Here is a 27,124-nt window from a genome sequence, read left to right as displayed (position 1 = left end):
TTATTATTCTGCAAAGGATTTTGGGACTCCTGTTCAAGTGTATGTGTGGCTCATGTGCTGGGTGTAACAGGAATAGTACTGGGTTTTGGGGTCTTTGCAAATTCAGGCTTACATTACCTTGATTGAAATAGAATATTCCATGAAATTCTTCTTTTAAAAGGAAAAAGGTCTATCTGCTCTAAATTTTGTTTCTCTTTTTCCCCCCAAGAGCCAGAGAAATCTTTATTTTCATATTAATAGGAACTTTCTTGTTCTTCAGTAGCCCTCCAGAAACTTAATTTATTTAATGTGCTGGTTTTGTTTTTTATTAGGCACGGATGAATTTTTTGATCCTGCTGCAGATGCTTCCAGCATGAATACCTTTACCAAGAGAGATCATGTTTTTGCTAAATTAAATCTACAGCTGCAGGGTGGCTCTTTCACTCTGTTGCATAGGAAGAAAAAGGTACTGCATGCTGAAGAGACTGCTTTTATGCAGCTGGAGTTTTCAGGTATTAAGCCCATTTCTGTTCTTTCTTGAAAAAGATGAGAGCTGTCTCACAATCATTGTGCTATATAACAAATTTCCATTTAAAATTTTTTAGTAGAAAAAAATATATATAAAGACTTAAAAAATACTTGTTTGTTGGACAGTATTTTTTATTTGTAACATTTAAATAAAATGTATGCTGTACTAAACGAAACAAAATAATTTTATATATTTACATTCCAGGTGTAAAGGTCTTGGCAGAATCCCTTCCTCGCAGAAAGTCTTCCCTTCTCAAAGTTCAGCTTGGTGGTCTTTTCCTGAGGGATTTGGCAACAGAGGGGACCATATTTCCTGTTCTTGTTTTTCCAAATCCTGTAGGTGACTCCAAATCCTATAAGTTACTATGTGGGATGCATAATTGTTTATGAAAATAGCCATACTCCAAAACTCAAACATTTCTTATCCCAGAAAGGGAAAACAAAAGTCTTGAGGAAAAGTTTCCACCTGTTGAATTTACTTTTCCCTCTCTTTCCAAATATCATTTGTAGAACTCTTCATTTTTTATTCTGCTTTACTGTATGCTTGTGACTTCAACCTTTTAGTTTTATGTGTTGAGAAGAAGATAATTTGTTGAACAATATTTGATATTTGGAACAAACAGCATTGCTGCTTGATCAGTAATTGTTCTTTTCCATAAAGCTGTGTGGCCCAAGTAATGGTTCTGTTTCACCTGTATGCTGGTCAACTAAATGCACAGACAAATTCTAGAAAATATTTCAAAGTTCTCTTCTGAGTGAACAAAATTTGAATCTAAAGCTATGAGGATTTCCCATGTATTTTGTACTTTGTACTGACTGCAATTTTCACTTCAGAGTTCATCCTTTCTGCTGCAGGAGGGGGGAGTGTTTGCCACTTAGTCTATTTTCTTCTTTTGCTTGACCATGTCAGGGGAAAAAATGCATATAATAATCTCAGACTATACATATAGTTCAACAGAAAAGATTTTTATGTTTATCAGGTGGCTTGGTTGATTTTATCTAAACAGTCTTTTTCTTTTAAATTCTTATTAGCAAAAAGAGGTTGGCTGCATGTCTTCCTTTGGACTCCAAAGTTTGTCCTCAGAAATGAATAATCACAACACTGGTAAAGATTTCATTTTATGTTTGATAATTCCTACAAACCAGAAATTTTGAAAATAAGTATCTAGAGTTTGAATTAATGCTAATGCATTTTGCACATGGTAAAGATAAAATCATAGAAGCTTTGTTCAAGATGTAAGTTGCATGCAGGTTGTCTTTAAAGAAAGGAAGAAATTTGTATTTCAAGACAGTAGGAGTTGCACTTACTGTTTGTTTTGGTTTAAAAAGAAGTAGGAGTTCAACATTAGAACCCCAATTATACAAAGGTTTTTGTATATGTAAACTTGTTGAATTCTGCTGATTGTAGAAGCTGATCATATTATTTCCTTTTCTATTACTGAAGAATTCCTAGACAGTTGTACTTTCCCAGTAGTGCCAGTTTAAAATCAGTTATTAAATTCTTTGGGAGTTGTTTTTTGCTTTTCTCTTATTTGTTTGTTTTGGGTGTTCTTACAGTTGCTTTTTGTAAGTAATTTTTTATTCTGTTGCAGATCCTGATGCCCCAGTATTTGAGATGCTCTATGAAAGAAATCCAATTCACAGCACTTTTGAGAGGCGCCTGGAAGTCAGTACCAGACCACTCAATATTATTTACAATCCACAAGCCATTAAGAAAGTAGCAGACTTCTTCTACAAGGGAAGGGTTCATACCTCAGGTTAACCTTTAATGTGTTTTTTTGCTGGGGTTGGGGTTTTGTTGGTGGAATTACATTTTTTCTTATCTTTGATTTTCATCCTTAGAAATATGAAGCAAAAAATCTTCACTTTAAGTTCAAGTTTAACAATACTCCAAGTCTTGTCTGGAGGGTTTTGTTCCTTTGTTTTGTTTTTTGTTTAATTAAATCAGGGATTTTGCTTTGGTAGACTCATGCAACTTCTGCTTTAAAATTGCAAGTTGTTGTTATGCCCCATGGTGGATATTCACATCCCCTAAATTAAAGTGCATAAATAAGGAGAGGGGACTTGTTCCTGTAATCTGTTCTGGCAATTGATGGAGTTTTTTTGAGAGGGCAGTTAAAAAGAGTGTTTCTATATTAGTGATACAAAGGAAATAATATTCTAATTCCTATTGTATTTTTTTTTTTTTTTTTTGTTGATGAGATTAAGGCTGCCCTTTGTGACAGCTTCTTGAGATACCCTGATTTTTAGATTTGAACATACTTGTTCCCTAAATTTCCAAACAAAAAGATTTAGGGTTCTAGTACCTAAACCTGTAACACTATAAAGTGGCCACCTTTGCAGTTTCTGATGAGATAAGAAGTGACAGTAAATAACATTAGGAATATGAAAATATTCTTGAAATACCAGTTTGTTTTTCTGCTGATTATCATAAATACCAAAATGTTCAGGTTACCTTGTATAAAGATGCATGTGGCATCTTTTCTCACAAGGTGAGAATATTCTATAAATATTCAGGTTTAAAACAAACAAACCAACAAAGCAAGCAAAAAACCACTGCCTACATGTGCACATCTTAATGTTTAGTCAGGATTTCTTCTGTGGCCATACTTAGCACCCTTTCTGCATTACTCAAATTTAATTATTTGGGGTGTAGTTCTGTGAGAGAATAGACCTCCAGAGAAAGACCAGAAAATGGATTGGGAAGTATTTTTTTAGGGTGATTATTTGTTTTGTGCTTGAATACTTCCTTTTTACTGTGCAACAGCCTGGTGATTAGGCACAGACAGTGACTTTCACCTGCTTTGTTTTCCTGTTCTATATTTTACTGCTAAAATTTAAAATAATGATTTTCTCGTTTTTTCTTCCGTTTTTTCTTCTGATTCAATGAAGGGTGAACAAAGTTATACCTAGTGAGTTTTCCCTCTCTTGTGCAGGTTTTGGTTATCAGTCTGAGTTGGAGGCAAGAGTGGCTGAAGCTGCCAGAAGACAGTACAACAAGCTGAAAATGCAGACAAAGGCTGAAATCAGACAAACCATTGATCGTTTATTGGTTGGAGACTTCATTGTAAGTTTTTGCCTCCAGAACGTTTATGTAGATTTTGAGGACTTTTTCCAAGTCCTTTTGCTTTAGGACTTTGAGCTCTAGAGAGTGAGGTTTGTTGTTTGTGTGATGTTCTTTGTGAGCAGGAGGGGAGTTTTCCAGGATTGAGGTGCAGGGCATGTTTTCACCTGCTGGAAATGTTTTGTTTTATTGACCACAGTGCGAGTCTGTTGTTTAACAAGGTACCAAACCTGAGTGTGGCTGGAGTTTGTGACAGTCAGCTCATCAGGAGAAAAAGTGACAGATTAGATGTCTCACATGGCTTTTTTTGGTTTGTTTTCTTGTGAGCCATTTTGTCTTTCTTCTAAACTTCCAGGAAAACAGCAAAAGCTGGTCCGTGTGCCTTGATATCTCTGCCCCTCAGGTGATCTTTCCCGATGATTTCAAATTTGTGGATCCTGTGTTAGTTGTTGTAGATCTGGGAAGAATATTACTCACAAATTCTCAAGGTATGATCTAGAAATATTGCAGCTTTCCTTTTCTATCTTCTTTCAAAAAGTCAGAACTTAAAAAGAAGGGCAAAAAAAGTACAGGGAAGTTTTGGGGGATGTTCTTGCTTTGTAAAGTAGAAAAAAAATCCTTTTCTTAAGATAATAGAATGAAATTTAATATTAGGCAGTAAAGCCAGTTGGAAAAAACCTGATGATGATAAAAATACTCTAGTTAAGTAGCTCATATCTTTCATTTGGTTTTGAGGATCAGAAGAATTGTGTGGGCAGAGTAATGGGTTCTTTTTTTGACAACTTGGTCAAAAGTGAATCTTGCAGGAAGTGGGTTAAAAATGAGACAATAGTGTATTTTAGTAGCTTCTGTACTACATTGTGACTGACACCTTTGTGAATGTAGAAGTGTAGTAGGTTTCTTTTTGAAGAAAAAGAAAGTGACAGTGGAAGGAGGAAAGGGTAGTGCCAGATATGCTTTGTGTTAAAAAAATAGAACTTCAGACAGAATGATCAGATAATCATAGGAAACATCTAAGAAGGGAGAAGAGTACTTTTGCTTATTTTTGTTTACTGTTTTTTTAATCCACAGAAGATTCTAAGAGGAGTACAGGTGCCATTTCTTCAGAAGTCAATGAATTGAGTGATGAAGAATATAAAACACCTCTTGCAACTCCTCCCAATACTCCACCACCAGAATCCAACACCAATAGTGGTATCAAAATGTCTGAATTTACTGGAGTAGAAATAAGTGAAGAGCAGCTCCAGGCACACTTAATGAGTAAAAAAATGTATGAGAGATACACACTTTCTTTTATGGACCTTCAGATCATGGTGGGCCGAGTGAAAGACAACTGGAAGCACGTTCAGGACAGTGATGTGGGTCCAACTCATGTGGTAGAAAAATTCAATGTTCACCTGCAGCTGGAGCACAGACTGATATACACATCTGACCCAAAATACCCAGGAGCTGTCTTGTCTGGCAACCTGCCAGACTTGAAAATTCACATCAACGAAGACAAAGTGCTGGCTTTGAGGAACTGTCTGACACAGCTGAGTACATCTGAAGCTAAGTCTTCAGATGCCCTACATTTAGGGAAAGACAAGATTTTTGCAGAGGTTGACCAGTTTGGCAGTTTGCACGACTCTGTGATGAATCTGACACAGAGTGTTGTCATGCTGGAGCAGCACACCCGGGAAGTTCTTGTTGAATCCCAGCTGCTTTTGGCTGAGTTCAAAGTCAACTGTATGCAGCTGGGTGTTGAGAGTAATGGGAGATACATCTCTGTGCTCAAGGTTTTTGGCACCAATGCCCATTTTGTGAAAAGGCCTTATGATGCAGAGGTGTCCCTGACTGTCCATGGCCTGCTACTGGTTGATACTATGCAAACATATGGAACAGATTTTGATCTTTTGATGGCTTCTCATAAGAACTTGAGCTTTTGTGTACCAACAGGAAGCCTTCGAGACAGCAGGGCTCAGTCCCCAGTGTCTGGACCACAAGATGCACATCCCATTGATGTTGCTGGTTTGGCAGAGAGGTGCAGTACATCCTCCACCACCTCACCCAGTAACAATGGAAAAGATCAAGAGTCCTTGATAAAATTGGAGTATCAGTTTGTGAGTGCAGAATGCCCATCCATGAACTTGGATAGCAGTCTGCAGGTGATCTCTTTGCAGGTGAACAACCTGGATATCATCCTGAACCCAGAGACTATTGTTGAACTGATTGGGTTTCTCCAGAAATCTTTTCCCAAGGAGAAAGAAGATTCTAGTCCTCAGCCTTTAATAGCTGACTTGGAGAGAGATTGGAGGGAACAGGAAACATTCCAGTCTACTTATGCACAGAACACAGAGGTAGCAGTTGATATCCACTGGTTAAATGTTCTCCTCCTCAGGACAGTTGCCATGACAAATGGAGAAAAATATGGCAGAAAAATTGCAACAGCCAGTATTGGTGGCACCAAAGTCAATGTCTCCATGTGCAGTAAACTGGATGTGAATGGCTCTCTTGGATGCCTTCACCTGATGGATCTGATTGAGGACAATGTGAAGAACCAGTATGTGGTGAGCATAGGGAACACAGGGAGGTGTGAAAATCTCATTGGCGATGTGAATTTCTTTGAGTCTTTGCTCTTTAGGCTTGATGATGGAAATAACCTTCCAGATGCTTTAAGTTTCACTTTCACAGAAAAGTCAAAAGAGGAGTGTTCTCTCAACCTCAAAATGGCCTCCTTACACTACAACCACTCAGCCAAATTTTTGAAAGAATTGACTTTGACCATGGATGAGCTGGAAGAGAATTTCCGCAGCATGTTGAAAAGTGCAGCTACAAAAGTTACAACCGTCTTGGCAACTAAAACTGCTGAGTACAGTGAAATGGTTTCTTTGTTTGATACCACACCCCGATCAAGAGATGTTGGCAGTGCAGAAGATAACGAAGGTGGCACATTTGGGTCACAGTCCCTCAAAGCTGATACTATCAAACTTATATTAAATGTAAACATTGAATCCCCAATTGTCTCCATACCTCGGAAGCCTGGTAGCTCTGAACTGCTTGTAGGTCATCTAGGACAAATATCTATTCAGAATTTTGTACCAGGAGAAGATGAGTCTACAAGTGATAGGCTGCAAGTTGAAATTAAAGATATTAAGATGTATTCATTGAATAGCAGTCAGTCTACAAACAAGAAGGAGCCTGCAAGTGGGATACCCCATGGGTCACATTCCTCATCAGGTCCTGCCAGCATTAACAGCCAGGAAGAATCTCATTTTACTCGTCATGACTTCTTTGAATCATTGCACAAAGGTCATGGTATGTTAATCAGAGGAGTCTTTATTATTATAAATGAGTAGTATATGTGTTAAAAATGTATATTGAGTGTATATTCTGCTTCATCCATCCTACTAAAACACATTGGTCAGTTTTAATGACAGTGGGCTAGTTACTGTATTTATATCCATTTTTAGTCTCCTAAGCAAAAATGGAATGGTGCCTTTTAAACAGAAATTGAGCAAAACATAACCATAGAACCTGAGTCCAGCATTGCTCAGATTCTGAGCAAGTTCAATAGCTCCTGTGTTATCTTTTCCATACAGTATTTATGGGCTAATCAGTTCACTTACTCTAATGTTGCTTTAATTTCTCTTCCAGCTTTCCACATTCTGAATAACACCACGATCCAGTTTAAATTGGAAAAGATACCACTAGAGAAAGATTTGGATTTAGCTTTTCCTCTGTGTAATGAAGACTTGGGAATATCAAGCATTATGAAAATTGAAGGGAAATTTGTGAACCCTCTTCAGGTACAGAAATGTAGTATTTCCACTATCAATGTAAAAACATTTCCCTGCATAGAAGATGAGTATTTTTCAGTATCTTCAGGTTTAATATGTTAGTAGTTTAGAAATCAGATCCTTATAGACATGGTTAGAAGAGACAGTCTTAAGTCATAATAATAATGAACAATATTTAACCTTGTTTGGGGACATTTTAAACATTTTTATGAATTACTTTTGCTTATGAATATTAGTATAACTTATTATGAATAACTTTTGCTTATCTTGAATACAGAAGGAAAGGTAAATGTGTCGTTATCCAAATGACACTGTCCAAACAAGTTTATTTGCAGTTGTAGTTGAAACTAAGAATTAATATGTCATTACCTTGAAAAAAATCTGTGCAAGAGCAGAGGTTTTAAATAGAGAAAACTGGAACATCTAATACTTAGGAGGAAACCGTGATGGCTATGTAGAATGTTTGTTTCATTAATTACTGTGTAAGCTCAGGTGGTGAATAATTTTTAATTAATTCTTTCTGGATGCCTTTTGCCCAGGAATACAAGGTATCCTATTCTAGGATCCCATCCCATGTGTCATCTTACAGAGCTCATACAGAAGAACTGTTTTGCTTCAGTTTTGCATTGTACCTTGTTTTGAGTAGTTACTGTTGTTGTTGTTATTATTATTTATTATTATTTTGGATGAACTTAAAATTTGTGTGGTTTGGAATTCCACTTATGAGTTTTAGAATATATGTATTGATTCCATTAATACAGAGAGCTCCAATGTGATGATTGTTTCTTTTTTCTACATTGTAGGTGGTGTTAGCAAAACATGTATATGAACAAGTCCTTCAGACTCTGGATAATTTAATTTACAGTGAAGACTTGAACAAATTTTCAGCCACTTCTGTATCTCCAGCTAGTCTTAGCTCTCCTTCAGCATCACTTCATAGTACAGGCTCAGAATTCTCGAGTGAACGGAAGGAAAATGGTTTATTCAGCCACTCTAGTTTTAATTCTGTTCCAAACAAGCCCTTAGCTATCAGGGAAACAAAATCTTTTACTCAAATTCAAGCAAACTTTCACATCTCAGAGCTCCAGGTTCAGTTAAGTGGTGATCTCACACTTGGGGCACAAGGTCTTGTCAGCCTTAAATTTCAGGATTTTGATGTTGAGTTTGCCAAAGACCACCCTCAAACCCTGTCCATTCAGATTGCCTTGCGTTCCCTGCTGATGGAAGATCTCTTGGAAAAGAAACCAGACTCTAAGTACAAGAACCTCATGGTGTCTCATGGAGCACCCAAACCATCCAGTTTAGCCCATAAGGAATATCTTTCACAGTCCTGTCCCTCAATGTCCAATGCAGAATATCCAGACATGCCACGTTCCCTCCCTTCCCATATGGAAGAAGCACCCAATGTCTTTCAGCTGTACCAAAGACCAGTTTGTGCCTCCCGTAAGAAGCAAAAGGAAGATGCTGATTCTGAGTATCCTCTGACTCCACCTCCTTCTCCATCAGCAGACAGATCCAAGTTGCCCTGTGGAAAAAGTAACTTTGATGATTCATTAGTTCATATCAATATATTTCTAGTGGATAGGAAACATCCTGAATTTTCTTCTCGCTATAACAAAATTAACCGTAGTGTAGATGTTGATTTTAATTGTCTAGATGTGTTAATTACTTTGCAAACTTGGGTAGTAATATTGGATTTCTTTGGGATTGGATCCACTGCTGATAACCATGCTATGAAGCCGCAGCCTGAAGATACTCAGCAGACAATCAAAGCAGAAATAAATTCCTTGTCAGCCTCTCAAGTCCAAGAGCCTGTAAACACTAAGCTGGATCTAAAGGTATACTTGACATGGAAAACAGTAATTGGATTGTCTGTCATAAAGCATCTGGTTTATAGGAACTTAAGGTGACATTTACATCATGTGTTTTATTTTCTGGTGGGGAGTGTACATAAATGCAGAAACAGAATTAGAATGTATGTAGATACAGTTAAAAAAGGAGTTATAGAAAAGTAGAACTTGTGCAAAATGTTTGGCTCCCTTGCTCTGTGACCCTCTCTTTAATGAAAAGGTTGTTTCAGTATTAAAGACCTAACATGCTGCAATTGGCACTGTGCTGTTATAGGTATAAACTGTGGAGTTTATTTATGCAAAAAGGTCTATATTTTGTAAATATATCCATATATGTTTATACATCTATATGTATAAACAGTTTTTTTGGAAAACCCATGTTGTATGTATATAATATAATATAGTCTTTGCCCAGAGACCCTGCAGTCTAACTAACATGTGACAAAAGGTAACAGTGCTGGATTTGTTCTTGATCTGATCATTCTGAATTGCTTGGGAGACCCATTAATATGCAAACAAAGCAGTAAAAATGTTGCTCTCATTCACTGTCTCCCAATCAGATAATTATTGTTTGGCATTCATGTATTACAGTGCAGTTGTCTTGGAAAAAATCTAAACAAGATGTTCAAGCTCTGAAGTCATGTTTTTCATACCAGTTTGTTCCTGTTTTATTTGACCAGGTCCATTCTTTGTCCTTAGTCCTGAATAAGACAACCAGTGAGCTTGCTAAAGCCAGTGTGGCAAAGCTGGCAGCTCACTTGGAAGTGATTGGTGAGTACATTGAGGGGCTCAGGTTGTTCACAGCTTAAAATAAAATGAGTGCACATGAGTAAAATGTGCACTGGAATTAAGGTTTTAAGTGATTTTCCTTTGGTGCTCATTGGGGTTTGTGTATTTTTTCTGGGCAAAATGTACATTCTCCTCCCACTGCTTCTTTTGGTTTTTTAGGGTTTATTTTAAATCATTACATTCCTCCCAGTTGTCAAACCTTTCATCATTTTAACTGTGATTGGCTGTGATTTTAACACTTCACTTTCACAGAGTAGAACAATAGTTTTTATTACTGTTCTAGAGGATGAAAAGTAATTGTATCTAAGTTTCACAAATCAAAGTGGTGTGATCACATGATGTGTGTAAATCCTATAGTAATGTGTGGGTTAATACAGTCTTTGTAGCAGAAACACATTATTTTCTTTGAACATGAGGATTAATATTTAATTGAATTATTTAATTACTTGTAGTGATGCTGTCCCAGTAATAGAAACTTTTGGGGTTTAGTAACTGATCTGTGTTTGAGGATGCTGATTGTCTGTCCTTTGTTTTCCAGAGGGAGATTTGGCCTTGCAGGGAAGTATTGGAAGTCTGTCCTTAAGTGATCTTACATCTCATGGAGAATTCTACAGAGAACGTTTCACTACAAGCGGTGAAGAGGCTCTCATTTTTCAAATCTTAAAGTATGAATTTAAACTTTTTGTTACTCAATATTAGCTTGTTACTCCATTAACTTCCAAATCCCCTCCAAAAAAACCCAAAAGTTGAACAAACCCAGAAAACCCAAGCCCACAACTGTCATGGCTGCATGATTCTGCTTTGGCCTTTTGGGACTTATGTGGGACTTAAAAATCTTAAGTTTATAACTGAAAATATTCTAACTTATATTTGTCTTGCAATGTATGAAGAAATGGAAAAGGAAAGGTAGTTTTTTATTTACCTCTAAAGGTGTTCTTAGAAGTATTTATATGATAGTTTGTTCCTATCTAAAATGATTCTTTTTTTAAGTTGGAAGAAGTTTTCAACTGATGAAATAGATCTTCCTTTGCTTCTTGATTTTGGAAGAGGAGGTTTGCTTTCATCATAATGTAAATTTGAATTTCTTTGTTATGTTTTAAGGAATAGGTCTTATCTTGTGATGTTTTCTGTTTTTCCAATTAATCAGATTAGAAATTATCCAAGTAATAATATGGAATTAATATCAAATATGACAGCACGCTGATTCAGAATTGAATGTACACATTATCCTGCAGTGGAGTAGTTACCTTAAAAGCCACTGTTTTGGTATAACATCACCAAAGGTCTAACTGGTATACAGAGATTAAAAGTACATTCCAAATGCAGAATATTTCTATTTGCTTAATTAAAACTCAGCAGAACTTAAATGTACAAAATTTAGAAGTATTTAATACAAAACAAAATTTTCATGTCTGCAACTGAGATAGTGTTAATTACATGCTGTGAACATTTATTAAATCTGTCCCAGGGCCAGATCAGTCTCATAACCTGAGGTTATGAGTTTGATCCTCACAAGGAGCACCAGCTTTGGTGGTCCCAGTTGTGGGTTTCTGTGTGTCTGGACTGAAGGCATTGAGACAGCAGTTCATGTTGTAATAAACACACTCAGGTGTTTATTACTTCTTATCAGTAAAACACTCTCACTACTCTCAGTTGGGCAGCTTTTCATTAGAAGGCACAAAGTGGCCAACAATCTCTTGGTAGAAGGGCTTTTCAGACTAAACTGTCCAATTAAGAGCTGACACCTGGATTATTTTCCCTTTTAACCCAATAACTGATCCCACAGAGCCCCCAATGGGGACTTTTCTGCCCAATTACAAAATGCCACCCAAACCCATGAGGAAGGAGGAAGAAGAAGCATGGAGAAGAAACCCAGGACAACACCCTGTGCCCTCCACCTTGCTGCCATCCACAACACACTAAAAATCCCAAAACCTCAATTTCTCACCAAGTGATAGACCTACACTGCTCTTTATAATCTATTTCACACTTTTGTGGATTCTGGTCTATCTTGAAGTCTAGGAAACTTTCTCCATGAATGAGGGTCAGAGTCAGTGCTGCCCTGGGGGTCAGTGCTCCCAGAGCTGACACAGAAATATTCCCAGTGCCCTGGGTTTCCACAAAATCCTCTATATTACTATTTTGAATGCAGCAAAATGTCTAGTGCTGCTTCTAAAATGTAGCTAAGATTGATAAATTTTACTTTCACCCCTTCTCACAGGTATGGGAGGCCAGACCCACTGCTGCAGAGGGAGTGTGACATCCGTGTCACCCTGAGGATGGCCTCTGTCCAGTACGTGCACACCCAGCGCTTCCAGGCCGAGGTGGTTTCCTTCATCCAGCATTTCACTCAGCTCCAAGATGTCTTGGGCAGGCAGAGAGCAGCAATTGAAGGACAAACAGTATGTCTGGGCCTTTTTTCTATTCTTTCCCAGCCTGTTTTGTTAATCAAGGGGTAATGATCCTGAGTTCAGTACTAGTCAGTGGACAATAATCACCTGCTTCCTGCAATATGTGTAATTATTTTTGAAATGTATTTTTGCTCTTTCCAGGTGAGAGATAAAGCCCAGAGAGCTTCCAGAGTTCTTCTTGATATTGAGGCTGGGGCTCCTGTTCTGCTTATACCTGAGAGCTCCAAGTCCAACAGCCTGATTGTAGCTAATCTGGGGAAGCTGAAAGTGAAGAACAGATTCCTGTTTGCAGGAATGCCAGGGACCTTTTCATTAAAGAACAAGGTAGGAGCATTGCTTCTTCTTTTAGCAGCTTGCAGTTTTGCTAGTTCTTGTGTGTTTTATTTCTAAATCAAAATTTTAAATGACTCTTAAATTTTATTTTATATATTGACTTTATAATTCTGCTAATGAGAATCTGTGCTAGTGTGCTGGCAAATCTTATAGATTTGCATGCTGTGCTGCCCTTCCTATCTTGAATTTACTGTCTGAGGCTCTGGGGCAGAGGAGAGACTGAAGTGAGTGTTTGGAGAGAGCAGAGGGAATAAAGGAGGCTGAACTGACTCCAGCTGCTCTGGTGAGGATCAGGACCCAACCAGGTGCACACCTGAGTGTGGGACCAGGATGGGCTCTCAGCTCACCCTTTTTGGTTACTCCGGCTGCTCACCATCAAAATTTCCACAGTGTGAACAGCAGAAAACAGGGTGCTGTGTTGGCTGAGACTTGCTCCAACACACTGGACAACAAAATTGGGGTTTATTTTCTGCTCTCAGTGAAAACTGAGTGTGTGTAGTTGCTTTGGTGAGGTGAAACCATGGGAAAGGTTTCCAGGATGCAGCCACAAAATTTGGGAGAAGGAAGGTCCATCTTGGATGGCTTTCTATATCTAACCCATTCAACAAAACAGATGGGTGTCTGGGAACCCTCTAATTTGATTTGAAGGGATTAGAAGTTGGATGGACTAAATTACTGCAGTGTGTCTGTTGCCTTCATCTGGTTGGTATCTCCCTGTGTCTACTGTAAGAAAATAGTGGACTGTGATGTTAAGTTATTTTCTGTACTGTAGGATATTGATACAAATACAGGTTTGTAAGTAGTAAACACCTACATTAACATTATAAATTAAAATAATTGTGCACAATAATTTAATTTCAGCCTAAAAATACTGTGTTATGTTGCACTGTAGAAATGTAGGTGTTTAAAATGGAATTAGGTGGGGTTTGGCTTTTTTTTGTTGGTTTTGTTTTCATTTTTCCTCTGTCCTATGTTTATTTTTGAGGATCGGATTTTACAAGGCAATGCATACAAGGATCCTGTTTTATTTGAGGTATTTCACATCCTTATGGCAGTGTTCAGGTGCTCCTCATTCATTCTATAAAAAAGAAAGTATTCTTCTGGAATTCAGCACTTAAAAAAGCTACTTCATTTATTAAAAATGATGTTTCTGTTCTAAAGATTTTGCTGAATTCTATAAGAATTGGATGTAAACTTTTTGTGGTGTGCTCTTTATGCATGTGTGAGGAGCTGCTAATTTGGATTTAATTGCATAAATTCATAGATTTATAGATGATGTGATGGTTTTCCTTTGCATGTACTTTTCAGTCTTTTCTTTGCAGTATGAAGTTAAATGTTCATGTCCTCAAATTTTTTTCTTAAAATCCTTGGTTGTGTTTACAATTAATTTTTCCAATTTTTTTCTTATATTTAAAAACCATGTAAAGCAATAAAATATTAACAATTAAAACCAGAAAGAGAAGTTTATGATAGGGATTGATGTGACATCAGAAGCTGGATCCAGAAGGAAGATGGGAAATGATAGTAACACTAAGTGATAGTAAACACTAAAGATAATTGCTACCTGTATGTAGAACATGATGTTAATTAATTGAAATGATTGACAGATTAATTCCAAAACTGCCTTTGGGCTATAAAGGTGGTGTGCAATCCTCTTCCACCAGACAAATCCCAGAGTGGTTGGGGCCATTCCATTACAGAAGGCTGTCAGGTTGCTCAAGCAGGATTTTTGGGAAAAGAAATTTCTAATGTTGATGTGACTCTTTTTGTAGTGAAATTTGCAGGTTTTTGGTGCAAGAGAGCTCGTGGATTTCCACTGGATTTGTGGTGGTGGGAAGATGTCTGAAATGGTTTACATCAATATAAATGAATTTTTCTTTCTTCACTTGTGAGGAATTTAACATTAAATGTAGGGATTTATCCAGCCTTAAACTGCAGGAGAATTTTGGGACACATTTTGGTGTGACAGCTGAAGCATTTGAAGTGCATAAAATGTGCATGTGCAGAAGTGTTAGTTCATATATTGTAATAAAATATGAAGTTGCTGACATGATCTTGCAGAAATAATGGTATATGTTTTTTTCATCACCTGAAAAACAGCTTTAAATATTTAAAAGTTTTTATTCTGCAGAAATGTTTAATGCTCTCACAGTCTTACCCCTCCACTTTGGTATTAATTTCATTTATATGAGAATATTTCAGTTTTATGCAAAACCCTCTGCTTTTGAATTAGTTTGTCATTGAAATGATTCTACAACTTTTTGAGGAAGGTTGCAGAAATAAACTTTTTTTACAAAGAAAATGTTCTCATCTGCTGTTAAGGCTGTAGGAGAAAAGTTTGGGCATTTTTCTACAGCAGAGAATACTGGCATTCTAGTAACATATTTTCTACCAGCAGAAGATACTGGCATTCTGGTCATTTGTTGCAGCTTGAACATTGATGCATTGGTTCCTTAGAATTTAAGTCAAAAATCTGATATTAATTACAACATTTCGTTCATTAGCAGGATTCTGTTCAATTTTCCTCTCCTATGGGAACCCCAAAACACAGTGTGAAGAAAACAAGTGCTGATGAGTCCAGATCAGCAATAGAAGGATTGGTCATGAAAAAATCATCAGGAGCAAACATTTCTAGGCTGAAGAACGAGCCTGCAGTGAGCACCTCGAGTAAGCAGCAGGGGCAGCCATCAAAGCTGCCTGTTGTCCCAAACCCTGAGAGCCCAGGTATGTGAGATCCATGGGGAACCCCATGGAGCTTCTTTTGCCTTGTGAAATAGTGCAGTGACATTTTGCTTTGATCTTGTGTGACACTGAAAAGATATGAGGCTCTGGGCTTAAGATTGTGGATTGGAGAATGAATTACTTCTGAGCTTTAAGGGTGATTTTTTTGCAGCTTAAAGGACTAAGGAGTTGTAGTTCAGTTTCTGGAAGAACAGTCCTGCAGATTGGGTGTGATTTGAGATGCATATTGCCCACACACAGAGTGTGCTTGGACTCCTAATTAGGAATTTAGATTGACCTGTAAATGAGCTTGGTATCTGCTAGTTACAGATACTGAACATGAATTAAAAAAAAAAGTGGAATAAAATCAAAACTAAATTAAAATTTTTTTAAAAGTAGGTTGCATTAATTTTGCACAGATTCTGTTTTTCTTCCTTAATGTGTTATCTCCTGTGTGCTTGCAGAGGATCACATCTGCCTCTTAGACTGCATTGTAGTTGATCTGCAGGACATGGACATCTTTGCTGCTGAAAGATACCAGAGAGAGTATTCCAAGGCTGTGGAAGATACCAGTGCAGATTTGAGCTTTCCATCCTATTTGGTGAGGCAGACAGGAGGGAGCCTGCTGACAGAACCCTTCAGACTGAAGTTAAAAGTAGAGAGAAATTTGGACAAGTGAGTTTAAACAGAGTCACTTATTCTGTCACCTAGAGCAGCACCTAAAGGTCTTGCCTGCTGTTGGAGGTCCTGGAAGCACTGAGGTTTTCTCTTTTTGTTGCAGAGAGCTGAGTCATGCTGTTGCAGACATTTCAATCCATGGCAACCTGTCCTCAGTGCACTGCTCCCTGGATCTGAACAAGTACAAACTGATCCGGGGGCTGCTGGAGAACAACCTGGGCGAGCCCATCGAGGAGTTCATGCGCCCCTACGACCTACAGGATCCAAGAATTCTTGTAAGCATCTCTGTGCACCTGAAATTCTCTTGAAATGTCTGGGGGTGTGTCTTGGTTTGAAAAGACAGGAGTCTGCTAAGGAAGGCAGGAGCCTCCCCTGAAGTGGAGAATGTAAACCCTCCCCACCCCTCTGAATTGCTATAAATTTTACATTAGGGGCTCTCAGGAAAAAAATGTGGGAGCAGGAATAACAGTTCTTTAATAGGGAAGAAAATAAAAGGATAAAAGAAACAATGCAGTAAACTAAACCAACACTGACAGAGAACCCAACCTGACACCCTGTGGGTCAGGCTGTTGGCAGCAGTCCCATTGGAATTGTGGCTCAGCCCTCCTGCAGTGTCAGGGGTGGCTCTGCTGGAGCAGGGATCCTGGAGAAAGGTGCAGTCTCTTCCTCTGAAGATCCAGGGGAAGGAGAGGCAGCTGCTGTTCCTCTGGGAAATCCAGTGGAGAAGCTGTGCTGGTGTTCCAGAATCTCCAGATTATATCCAGGTAGGAATGCTTGGCTCCTCCCTCTGGGCTCACATCTCCCAATGGGATGCTGCAGTTCTTATCAGCCATGTAGTGAAATTCAATAGCTGTAATAGCTGTTATCAGCAGGTGTCTCCCCTTAGAGAATTGGGTGTGGAAGAGATAAGGAAAACTGCCCACTGAGCAGAAGACAACTGCCATCCAGATGGTAATAGAACATATCTTGCCTTGCAATCTGGAACAGACTGATTTCTGATTTTGCTGATGGCAGCAATATTTTAAGGACAAAGAAGCTCTAGACCAGTACTGTGAAAATGGGTTAATGGTCATTTTCAAGTTAAAGGCCACAGTGTTGTGAAATGTAACATTTCCCCAGTAATGGTTAATGAAACCATTGATGAAGAAGAGATGGTTAATGAAACCAGTTGGAGAAGAAGGACATCACACAAAAGATATTTACATTTTCTGAAATACAGGTTAATTCAGAGATCAAATTTACAGAGATGTTCTGATAAAGAATGTTGATGTTTTCCACTTTCAGACAGTTTTGAGTGGGGAAGTGTATACTTCCATGTCATTCCTCATTGACATGGTTAATGTGAGCCTGGAGCTGATGGATCCAAAGGGGAAAGATGGAAGCAGCTCTTTAGCCAGGTATGGATGTTCTTCTCTTACTGAATACCTTGTCCTAAATACTATGCTCATGTGAAAGATACAGGAAAAGAATTAAAATAATATGTGGAATTACAATTTAGTAATGCAGTGAAATGGAATTTCTTAATTAGAGTCCAAACTGAGAGTTTGAGCTGCTCTGAGAGATGAAAGGAGTGACACTGTTCAAAAGATATATCTGTCTTTCCACTTGTCCTTGAAATAACAGTCCAGCAGTCAGTACTTGTCTAAAAGAAATAGCATTTTAATTAAGAAAGCAAAACCAGGGAAGGTTAAAAAGGCAGATTTCTGCTATGTTGGCTTGTTGGGTTTTTTTAAATCCAGAAGGCTTTTAATCAGTGGAAAATATTATTACGACTCCAAGGAATAAACAAACTCTAAGTCTTTTGGGTGTGTTGTTTTGCTTTTTATTCTCCCAGGTTTGATTTTAAGAAATCCAAGTTGCTTTTTGAAAGCTCTTCAGATGGAACCAAGTCTGTAAATCTGGTCTCTCATTCCATGATGGCCTTTGACACTCGTTATGCTGGACAGAAATATGCTACAGGCCCCCCAAATGTCTTCAATTGCATCTTCCAATCATCCAAGAACACTAGCAGCCCAGGAGCAATCCAGATTGAATTGCATTTCAGGTTGGTAATTCTGGGATTTTTTTGTTTTTAATAACGACATCATCAGTATTATCCTGATTTTAATACATGTGGTACTATTGTAGATAAACTTGGGGACATTGTATTTCAATCTATTTCTATTTCAATTCACTGTATTTTGGGGTGATCAGTGGTACTTGATAGATTAAAATCTTCAGTTATTAATTCTCTGGAAATTGTTGGATTTTTTTTTTCCTTTTTCGCTTATTGCAATAAAATGTAGGTTTGAATGTGTAATGGATCAGATGAAGGTTTGACCTATTAAAATCAATAGTGCTTAAAGCTTGATAAGTCTGGCCTATCACTTGTCTATGTGCATAAAACTAGTTTGTAGAATTTTTAATAGAAGTTGCACAAAAGCTGTTTCCCAGCAGGTGTCACACTTGGTTTTCTGAGGGCATCAGACACAGACAGAGACAGCACCTCATTCAAAAACAATCTCTGTGTTCTATTCTATGTTCTGTCCTACCCGGTTTGTTTTTTCTTACCTGTTTTGATCCAATTTAGTATTGAAATTGGGAATATAAAGTATAATGTCAGTATTTGCCTGTATCAGCATGGTGGTTTTTTGAGGAATGTTAACTATCAAAAAAGAGGGTGAAGTGAGATGTCTGGAGATGCTGCTTTCACTTCTGATCTGATTTGCTGACCAAGCTCAGCTTTCTCACTCTCTGAGTCTGATGCCTTCTGGAACAGTTGCAGGAGTAATGTAGAAAAAAAATTGAGGATTGTATTAGTCCAGTAGAAAATTTTAGAGACAATTTTTCATAAAAACCAGCTAAAGAATCTTGGCAAATGAGAGAATTTTTTTTAACATTTGGATGCTGCATTACGGTTTTAAGTACCTTAAAAATGTGTTCAGAAAGGAGCCAGTATTTCAATTTGATTAAAACTAAAATGGGATTTGCTAAAAAATACACCCTAAAAAAGCCCCAGATGGTTTTCACAGAACTGTTGAGTCAGTAGGCAGCTAGCTTAGACACAGTTAGTGAATTTGCACAGTACAGCCTAATGTGCTTTATGAGTGAGAGTTTCAGGAATCTTCTTCCCAACTGTTGTGATTTTAAATTTCAGCTGCAGCAGCATGTGGTCTGTTTTTAGTGGTGAGAGCATCCTTGGCAGAAGATGCAAGGGCTGGCAGAGCTCAGTGATAGTGCTGTACTGCCTGGTGCCTCTTGAAATATCCTGGAGAGCCAGGCAGGGTTATAGGCTTTGCTGTTGGAAGCTCCCCACTAAGGCATCACAGTTCTTTGGAGATTTTATAGCTCACAGTGTGCTGGATTGAAAATTGTTTCATGCTATTTAAGCACTTAGATGATTTTCCAGTTAGCATGATCAAATGTAAGAGGTATTCCAGATCACAAAGCCAAGCATTTTATCCCTCCTGGCCAGACCTTCAGAATGGGATGCTGGAAGCTCAGGCAGGCTGACATTTTTTCTGAGTGACAAAGCAGATTCCTGTGCTGCAAAATGGTGCCAGGGTAGGAGAGGAAATTCAAGTTTTACCTCTTATCTCAGAGCCAGGTCTGAGTTTCACACAAAGAATGTTAGACATAAAATGATAATAAAAACATAAGACAAAATGATAATAAAACAAAGATATAAAATAAGAATAGAAAAAGGCTTTAAAATTTCAGATTTTTAAAATTAATAATTTAAGTGTGTTAAAGGAGGTTTTACACATTTCCTGTCATGTAGTTTTTCAGTTCATCTCTTGTATCATTATGGCTTAGAATTTGTGCAGTTAAGATCTATTGGGGTTCTGTGGGTATAGCAAATTGTTGAATTTCAGTCTGTTTAAATATATATATATATATATATATATATATATATGTGTGTGTGTGTGTATGTATATATATATATGAAATGTATATATAGGAGTTCAAACTCATATATAGGAGTTTAAATATAAATGTATAGCTATACAAAAATATATAAATTTATATATAAAATGTATATATATATAAATGTATATATATATCAAAGTGTATATATATATATATATGTAAAAATAAATATATATATAAAAATGCATGTATGTATGTATTTTAAAGGCCAGACACTGTAAACCAAGTCCATGCCTATAAAATGCCATATGAGTCTTACTAGATACTGATAGTTGTCAGCATGATTTTAAATATTTACAGCTTTTAAAGTTCACCTGTGTGATTCTCTCTTCTTAAAAGGTCTACTAAGGATTCCTCCAGTTTCACAGTTGTTCTGAACAATCTTCGTGTGTTCCTGATCTTTGACTGGCTGTTACTGGTTCATGACTTTTTGTGCACTCCTGGGGACACCAAAAAGAGGGAAAATCCCCATTGCCGGCAGCGATCCTGCATCAGTGACACCAGTGTGGTTCCCAAAGCTGTGAAAAGGGGAGTGGTTACCAAACGTTCCTCACTCCCTGTGACAGCAGAAAAGCAGCTGGAAGTCAAGGTTAATGTGACAGGTAAATGTGCTCTTCTCTGATGCTTTTGTTTTTCTCATTAAGGAAGTTTGTTATTGTCATTGAGGAGTTTTTCTCATTAAAAGCTGTGTGCTGGTGTAAAGGCAGCTCCATTAAAGGCAATCAAGAAACCTGCTACAAATGCCTCAAGTACCTTAATGATATTGCCAACAACCCTGTTAGTTATTTGTCTTTTTTCTGCTTAAGGAACTGAATTTGTGGTTGTTGAAGACATGTCCTGCTTTGATACCAATGCAATTATTCTGAAGGGAACAACTGTTCTCACTTACAAGCCCAAGCTGATAGATCGTCCTTTCTCTGGCAGTTTGTTTGGCATTGAGGTAAGAAAAATAAATTTTCTTCTTTATAACATCTAAAATTAGAGGAGTTTGTGAAGATACTTTACTATAAACATATATACAAAAGAAATAGTCCAGATGCTTTCTGAAGTCTGTTGGTTTCTCATCAAATGCTCTCATTTCACAGCAGTTTTGAGAATAGTTTTATATTTATATTATATAAATATATTTATGTTTATATTTTCTGTTACAAGATTGCAAGACTTGACTGCAGCCTCAAAATATTGCTAGTTCTTCCCAGGCTTGTTATCTCAGTTCATAATTTTTTAAAAATAATTTGCAATTTTTAGGTGTTTTCATGCCGGTTGGGAAATGAGCAAGAGACTGCACTGTCAATTATTGATCCAGTACAGATTCATTTGGAACTTATTGGGAATTCTTCCTATCCAATTGGTTCAGGACTGCTGGATGCTTTCAATAGTGAAGATTTTCCTCCTATTCTAGAGGTAATATTAAAGCCTGAATAAAACTGTGCAGTAGACAATACTAGCAGAGATATTTTTATGCCCAAGGATTCAATAGAAGATTTTCAAATGCATAAGAAGAGAGTAAGGTAACTTTTTCCTGAAATGGAAAAGAAAAAGAAAGAAGCATGTAGAAAATGCTCTTAGTAGTAATGAAAAAGGGATTTATGGGATATGTTACAGAGATTAATAGTGGGGGAAAGAAATGGGCTGATTATGTAGGCTGATGGTGTTGGATAGTTACTAATAGCTGAATGGAAATTGTATTTTTCTATATTTTCTCTTTCTAATTGTTAGGAGATATTAGAGGGGAATTATATTTAAAGATTTTTACTATTGTATCAAAATAAAACTTCTTTTCCCTGAGATGTACTAGTTTTGGTTGTTGGTAAATAATAACAATTTGATACATTTATTATTGGATCTTTAAAACAGCATGGTGATCAGATTGTAACACTAAATTTTGTCTTCCTTTGGGAAAAGCTTTATGTGTAGAAAAAGGCAAGTGACTCTTATATTCTAATTTTTCATTTAGATTCAGTTGCAAGCACTGGATATCAGACTGTCCTACAATGATGTTCAGCTCTTCCTGGCCATTGCAAAGTCAATTCCCCAGCAGACAAGTGCAGCCCTGCCTGACTCAGCTGCCTCAGGTGCTGGGAGTGCTGCTGATTCCTCCAGTTCAGCACTGGGGCATGAGAACTCCTTGGCTCATGAAACCAGAGATGGCTCCAAACGTGTGCTGGATCCTGTTCTTGGTATGTTTTTCACTGCTGGAGTGAAACCATTCCTTATATCTAAGGGAATTTAATTTTCTACAAGGTGAAGCTAATCTATGTGTTGAACACAAAAAATGTTGGTATCTCCATGGGGTAAGACACTTTGTTGGTTGGAACTACAGAATAATGGCATTGTCCTGATGATGTAAAAACTGTAAAAAACAACTGTAAACTACAACTGTAAAAAACATAAAAGCAGGGCTGAATCGTGTGCTTTTGCTAGAGTTGCAATCTTAAATAAACAAACCCCCATTTGTTAAATAAAGCCCCATTTACATACAGATGTATCTTGATTTTAGAAATGAAATAAGTAGCTAACTGTGAAGGATTTCTGCCTGTAACTGTTCATTGCAGAAGCCCAGCTGGCTCGCCTGCAGGAGCTGGGGTTCAGCATGGAGGATTGTCGTAAAGCTCTTCTCATCTGCCAAGGTAGCATCAGATATTCTTAGCAGGGGTTTGCACATTATTCATTTTACCTTAATTGCAATTAAGTAAAGCCTTTAGACTGTCAGGTGGTTATTCACAGGCACTGTTTCCTTCTTTAGAACATCTTTGGCTCTGTGCTGGCCTGTGGTCTTAAACATTATTCTTCCTGTTCTGCTCCTGTGTAAAATCCACCTCCCAAAGATTCTTTCTGCCCTTTGGGATGTCATGTGTGGGTGCTTGAGTGTATTTTGGTTTGAGAGTTTTAGTTGTGTTCAGACTCATAATTTTTATGGTGCACCAATTTCTTGCTATTCCACATCTCTTCCTCTTGAATGCATGTGTTTTTGTTTCTCCCTTTTAAAATCATATTTCTCTAGTTCTGCATGCAGTACCTGAAAAGAAAACAAAGCTTTACCACAAGTGATTCCTTTTTCCTTTAGCACTGTCATGCTTCCCACCTTATATACAGGCATGCATAATGTTATTGAGATTTTCATTACATTTTGTTACTAGATTTTTATTACATTTGTGAACTTCAAAATTTCTTACTCTTAGGATATACCAATGTCTTTATAATCTTCTCATATTTATGTTACAAAATAAGCATATTGAAGTACTGCTGAGAATATTTTCTTAAGAGAAAGGGAGTTAGTTTTCTTCTCTATGATTATAACTAAGTAGATGTCTTTGAGAAAGCAGGTGATGATTGATTGGTTGTTTGCTTCTTTCTAAGGTGACTTGAAGAAAGCAGCAAGTTGGTTGTTTAAGAATGCTGAACCTCTGAAATCAGTTTCCCAGACTTCTGCTCGAGATAGCCAGGGGATTTTGCCTTTCCAGTTCATCTCTGGAGTGGAAATAAAGGCAGAAAGTGTTTGCATTTGCTTTATAGATGACTGCATGGACTGTGACGTTCCCCTGGCTGAATTAACCTTTTCATGTGAGTATCTGGTTCTGCCTTGGCATGAAATGATTGTCAGTTCTGGGTGTGTTCAGCATCCTTCTCTTGTTTGTCAGGGCCTGTCAAATTTCAACTGACAGTGTCTTGGTGGTGGTTGTGTAGATATTGGGGGTTTCTTTTTCTTTATTTCTGTTTGGTTTAAGTTTTGGTTTTAAGAAGATCACAGTCTCTGTAGGGTTAAGATTCTGTTTTCCCCTTTTTACATCACTTAAGAAATGAAATCTGTCCTGAGCAGAGTCCTAGGGAGGCTCTGTTTTGTGAGGTGTGGCTGTCTGCAAATGTTATTGGAAGAATATTATGATAAGCTTTTTGTACCATTTCAGTTTAAAAGACAAGACAAAACCTTTCATTGCTTACTTGACACTTCACAAAATCAGAAAACTTGACTGTTTTGCATTAGTTTAAATTTCACTGCTTTTTTTTTCCTCACAGGTTTGAATTTTCTACAACATTTGAGGACCAGCCCTGAAGGCTACGCTCATTTTACCCTCTCTGGAGATTATTACAACCGTGAGCTTTCAGGTGAAATGCCTTGGGGTTGTTTTCTTATTTAAGTTTAGGAAACAGCCTTTCCTACCACAGGAGCCTGGAGTTTACCCACTATGAAATGCCTCTAAGGGAATAAGGAAAGATTGACTTTTGGGACTGTGTGTGTGTGAGACAATGTGATCCTAGACCAGATATCCTGATTTGAGATCACTGGAGGGATGTGGGAAGTGGAAATTTGGCTGATCTGAAAGTGGCACTCAGGTTTTCAAATGGAATTGCATAAAATGGTTATCCAGCAAAATAACAGTTTTATAACAAGCTGTTTCTGCATTCTCTTCTCTTTAATTGTTTAGTGGATTCAGTTTATTACATATTTCAGGGAGGAGAATCATGTGCAGGCTGAAGACAAAGGATTAACATTAGAAGACCATCACAATTTATGTTTTAAATATGAAAAAGCAAGTTGGGCCAGATACTAATAAAATAAGTAATCTACTTGTCTGGTTTTTTTAACTTGTAACAGAAAATCTAGTTTCTATTACTGGTGACAAGCACTCAGGAATTATCTGTCAATAACGAAGGGGAGTATTTTGTTTTGTTTTAAAAATACTTTGTTTTTAAAAATATGTAAGGTTCTCACTATAGGACATGAAACACACTGCTGCTCTCAAGGTGAAGAAAAAGGAAGTTTATTTTTTGACTCCAACATTCATAGTTTTCCAAAAGAAAGAGTGGATTGGATGGTGACAGTGCCACCTCTCCAGTGACACTGGACAAACCAACAAAGTCCATCAAATTTCTTCTCCTCTATAAAAGAATGCAAAACAATAAGTTATTTACAGAAAGTGTGTGAGAAACTTTACTACAAGAATGTAAACATCAGAAAGCTGAGAAAATCTTAAAAAATCAGCGTGACATAGGGTGTTTATTTTAATAGCTTCTAGACTTTTATCTTTTGAGATACTGAATAATCACCAACTTAATGTATAATTGTGTGAAAATCATTGTCAAAGCTATTTGAGAGCTTAATTCCAGCTAGCTTAAATATAGAGCAGTAATTGCCTTCTAGTGCTTTAATTGGAACTAAGATATCTCTATGAGTATACATGGACTAAATGGAGGGGCTGGACCAATTTGTATCAGGTAATAAATTAAATCCATAGGCTTGCGACCTCATCTTGAAGATTAAAAGTAAGGGACAGATTAAAAGTAAAGGACCTAATGATGAAAGTTTCTTTATTAAATATGTAAAGAGCATTCCAGAGTGGGCTCCAAAGATGTTGGTTTGTGTTTCTCTCAGGGTGGGAGCCCTTTATTGAGCCCTGGCCATGTTCAGTGTCTTGGCAACAAGAGGCTTCGAGCCGCCTGCAGCCCTCCCGCCTGAAGCTGGAGGTGAAGGCCAAGCCACGCCTGGACATCAACATCACCTCTGTGCTCATAGGTATGTGGGAATATTCCCTGAGAGCAGCACTCTGCACTCTGCTTTTCACTGCTGAAAATGACTGACATCTCTAATTATTAAAGTGCTGTTGGCATCCCGTGGAGAAAGTGGGATTGGCCCAAGTCCCTCCATGCTTTGCAGGATGCTCTTCCAGGTGTGTGTTTAGGCAGCCTATGTTCTATCAGATGTTGTGAAAATGTAAAGACGTGATCTGCATGTGTTAGAGGTTAGTAGGAGTTCTTTCTCTGGTCATATGAATTCTATCAAGTTTGTATGGGATTTGAAATCTATTTTTAATCAGAAAGAGGCTTTCATCTAAAGTTTTCATAGGACTTAACAATATTTTGATAAGCTCATCATTTTTCAGTACGTTGACAGGTGTAGTGGAGAGCTACTCATTTCAGTTCTTCAGTCTCTGAGCACTTGAGCTGTCAATGATCCACCTTTGGAAATCAAAATATTTTGTCCATCAGTAACTCCAATTCCGTGTGAGCCTCTGCATTGTGGAGCTCCACTTGTGTGTCTTGCCCAGGAACATTGTTGCTCATTCAGAATTATTTGGTGGGCACAATAAAAGAAATGCCAGCAGCTGAGCTTGTAGATGTAAGAGAAAAGCCTTTGTTGGTCTTTGTCTCCCAAGGAGAGGTTGGCAGAAAGAGGGGGAGCCAAGGTGGCAGGAGGAGAAGCAAATCAATGATTCCTAAGTTGGTGCTTTTTAAAAGCAGTGATAATAAGTGGTGAGGCTGGTTTGTGATTAATACTGTGCCAGAGGACTCAATTGGTGTCGTGATATTTATGCAGGAATGTGTATGTGCCTCTTAAAATGAAGCAAACCCCAAAACCCCTAGGAAGTTAACAGTTTCTAACATGAAAATATTTAAGGTTAATTGCCTCAGCAGGGAGGGCTCTTAGATTGCCATAGCAGTATCTTAAGAACATGAAATTCCACTGACAGTTTTTTTAAAAAATAAAATCTTAGGGATATATATTTTTTTAAGACACTGCTGTGATTTTATGAGCTGTTGTTTGTCTTTAACTTATGTGACTCAGAGAAAAAGCAGCAAAATGAAACTTCTGCTGTTAAAGTGGAGTAACTTGAGTGTGATGAATTTAACACACTTTTCAATGACTTTGTTTACTGCCACCTTGAAGACATTGGCTGTCTGTGCTTACATTCCTCCAGAGCAATACAAATGTACCAAGCAGTCCTGGATGGAAGATTACTGTAAACAGGACAAAGAAGTGAATGTAATCAGCTCAGAAGACTGGATGGGTTCTTCAGTGGATCCCCCATGTTTTGGGCAGAGTATGTTGGTCATTAATCACACTTTATTTGAAACAGACCTGACACACAGGGTCATCTGTCTAATGTATTACAAACATAAGTGTTTTGACTTCACAGAATACAGTGATTTGTTAGATATGTTTGGCAAAGAAAAAAGACAAAAAAAGCTGTTTTCTGTTCAGTTATGTTCAATTATTTTACAACAAAAGGCTTTCTGGGTGCTTAGCTTGGAGTAAGAGCTTTGCACTGCTAGTTCTGCTTCCTTTCTGTCTGCCACTCTCAGTTC

General features: G+C 37.6%; 1 protein-coding gene across 4 annotated transcripts in view; it reads left to right on the top strand.

The window, feature by feature from the left end:
• VPS13D (vacuolar protein sorting 13 homolog D) overlaps window positions 1-27,124 on the top strand; it is a 101,769-nt gene that overhangs the window by 10,665 nt on the left and 63,980 nt on the right. For 2 of the 4 annotated variants that reach the window (XM_063176916.1, XM_063176914.1), the window contains exons 13-39: window positions 312-491; window positions 713-843; window positions 1,540-1,612; window positions 2,100-2,264; window positions 3,444-3,574; window positions 3,927-4,059; window positions 4,643-6,865; window positions 7,205-7,356; window positions 8,151-9,185; window positions 9,878-9,968; window positions 10,525-10,651; window positions 12,208-12,388; window positions 12,539-12,721; window positions 15,238-15,454; window positions 15,916-16,126; window positions 16,233-16,404; window positions 17,414-17,526; window positions 17,964-18,173; window positions 20,378-20,640; window positions 20,845-20,978; window positions 21,287-21,442; window positions 21,996-22,218; window positions 22,594-22,668; window positions 23,399-23,602; window positions 24,056-24,145; window positions 25,413-25,553; window positions 26,737-26,859. In XM_063176916.1, the coding sequence (XP_063032986.1) occupies window positions 312-491; window positions 713-843; window positions 1,540-1,612; window positions 2,100-2,264; window positions 3,444-3,574; window positions 3,927-4,059; window positions 4,643-6,865; window positions 7,205-7,356; window positions 8,151-9,185; window positions 9,878-9,968; window positions 10,525-10,651; window positions 12,208-12,388; window positions 12,539-12,721; window positions 15,238-15,454; window positions 15,916-16,126; window positions 16,233-16,404; window positions 17,414-17,526; window positions 17,964-18,173; window positions 20,378-20,640; window positions 20,845-20,978; window positions 21,287-21,442; window positions 21,996-22,218; window positions 22,594-22,668; window positions 23,399-23,602; window positions 24,056-24,145; window positions 25,413-25,553; window positions 26,737-26,859 (7,137 nt within the window). Of the gene's footprint in view, window positions 1-311; window positions 492-712; window positions 844-1,539; window positions 1,613-2,099; window positions 2,265-3,443; window positions 3,575-3,926; window positions 4,060-4,642; window positions 6,866-7,204; window positions 7,357-8,150; window positions 9,186-9,877; window positions 9,969-10,524; window positions 10,652-12,207; window positions 12,389-12,538; window positions 12,722-15,234; window positions 15,455-15,915; window positions 16,127-16,232; window positions 16,405-17,413; window positions 17,527-17,963; window positions 18,174-20,377; window positions 20,641-20,844; window positions 20,979-21,286; window positions 21,443-21,995; window positions 22,219-22,593; window positions 22,669-23,398; window positions 23,603-24,055; window positions 24,146-25,412; window positions 25,554-26,736; window positions 26,860-27,124 lie in introns of all 4 variants that reach the window. The other 2 variants (XM_063176915.1, XM_063176913.1) reach the window with 1 other exon arrangement.

The sequence above is a fragment of the Melospiza melodia genome, chromosome 26, assembly GCF_035770615.1.
Source record: "Melospiza melodia melodia isolate bMelMel2 chromosome 26, bMelMel2.pri, whole genome shotgun sequence".
NCBI classification, from domain to species: Eukaryota; Metazoa; Chordata; class Aves; order Passeriformes; family Passerellidae; genus Melospiza; species Melospiza melodia.
Note: the sequence above shows the minus strand (reverse complement) of the source record. Positions and strands in the feature narration are given on the sequence as shown.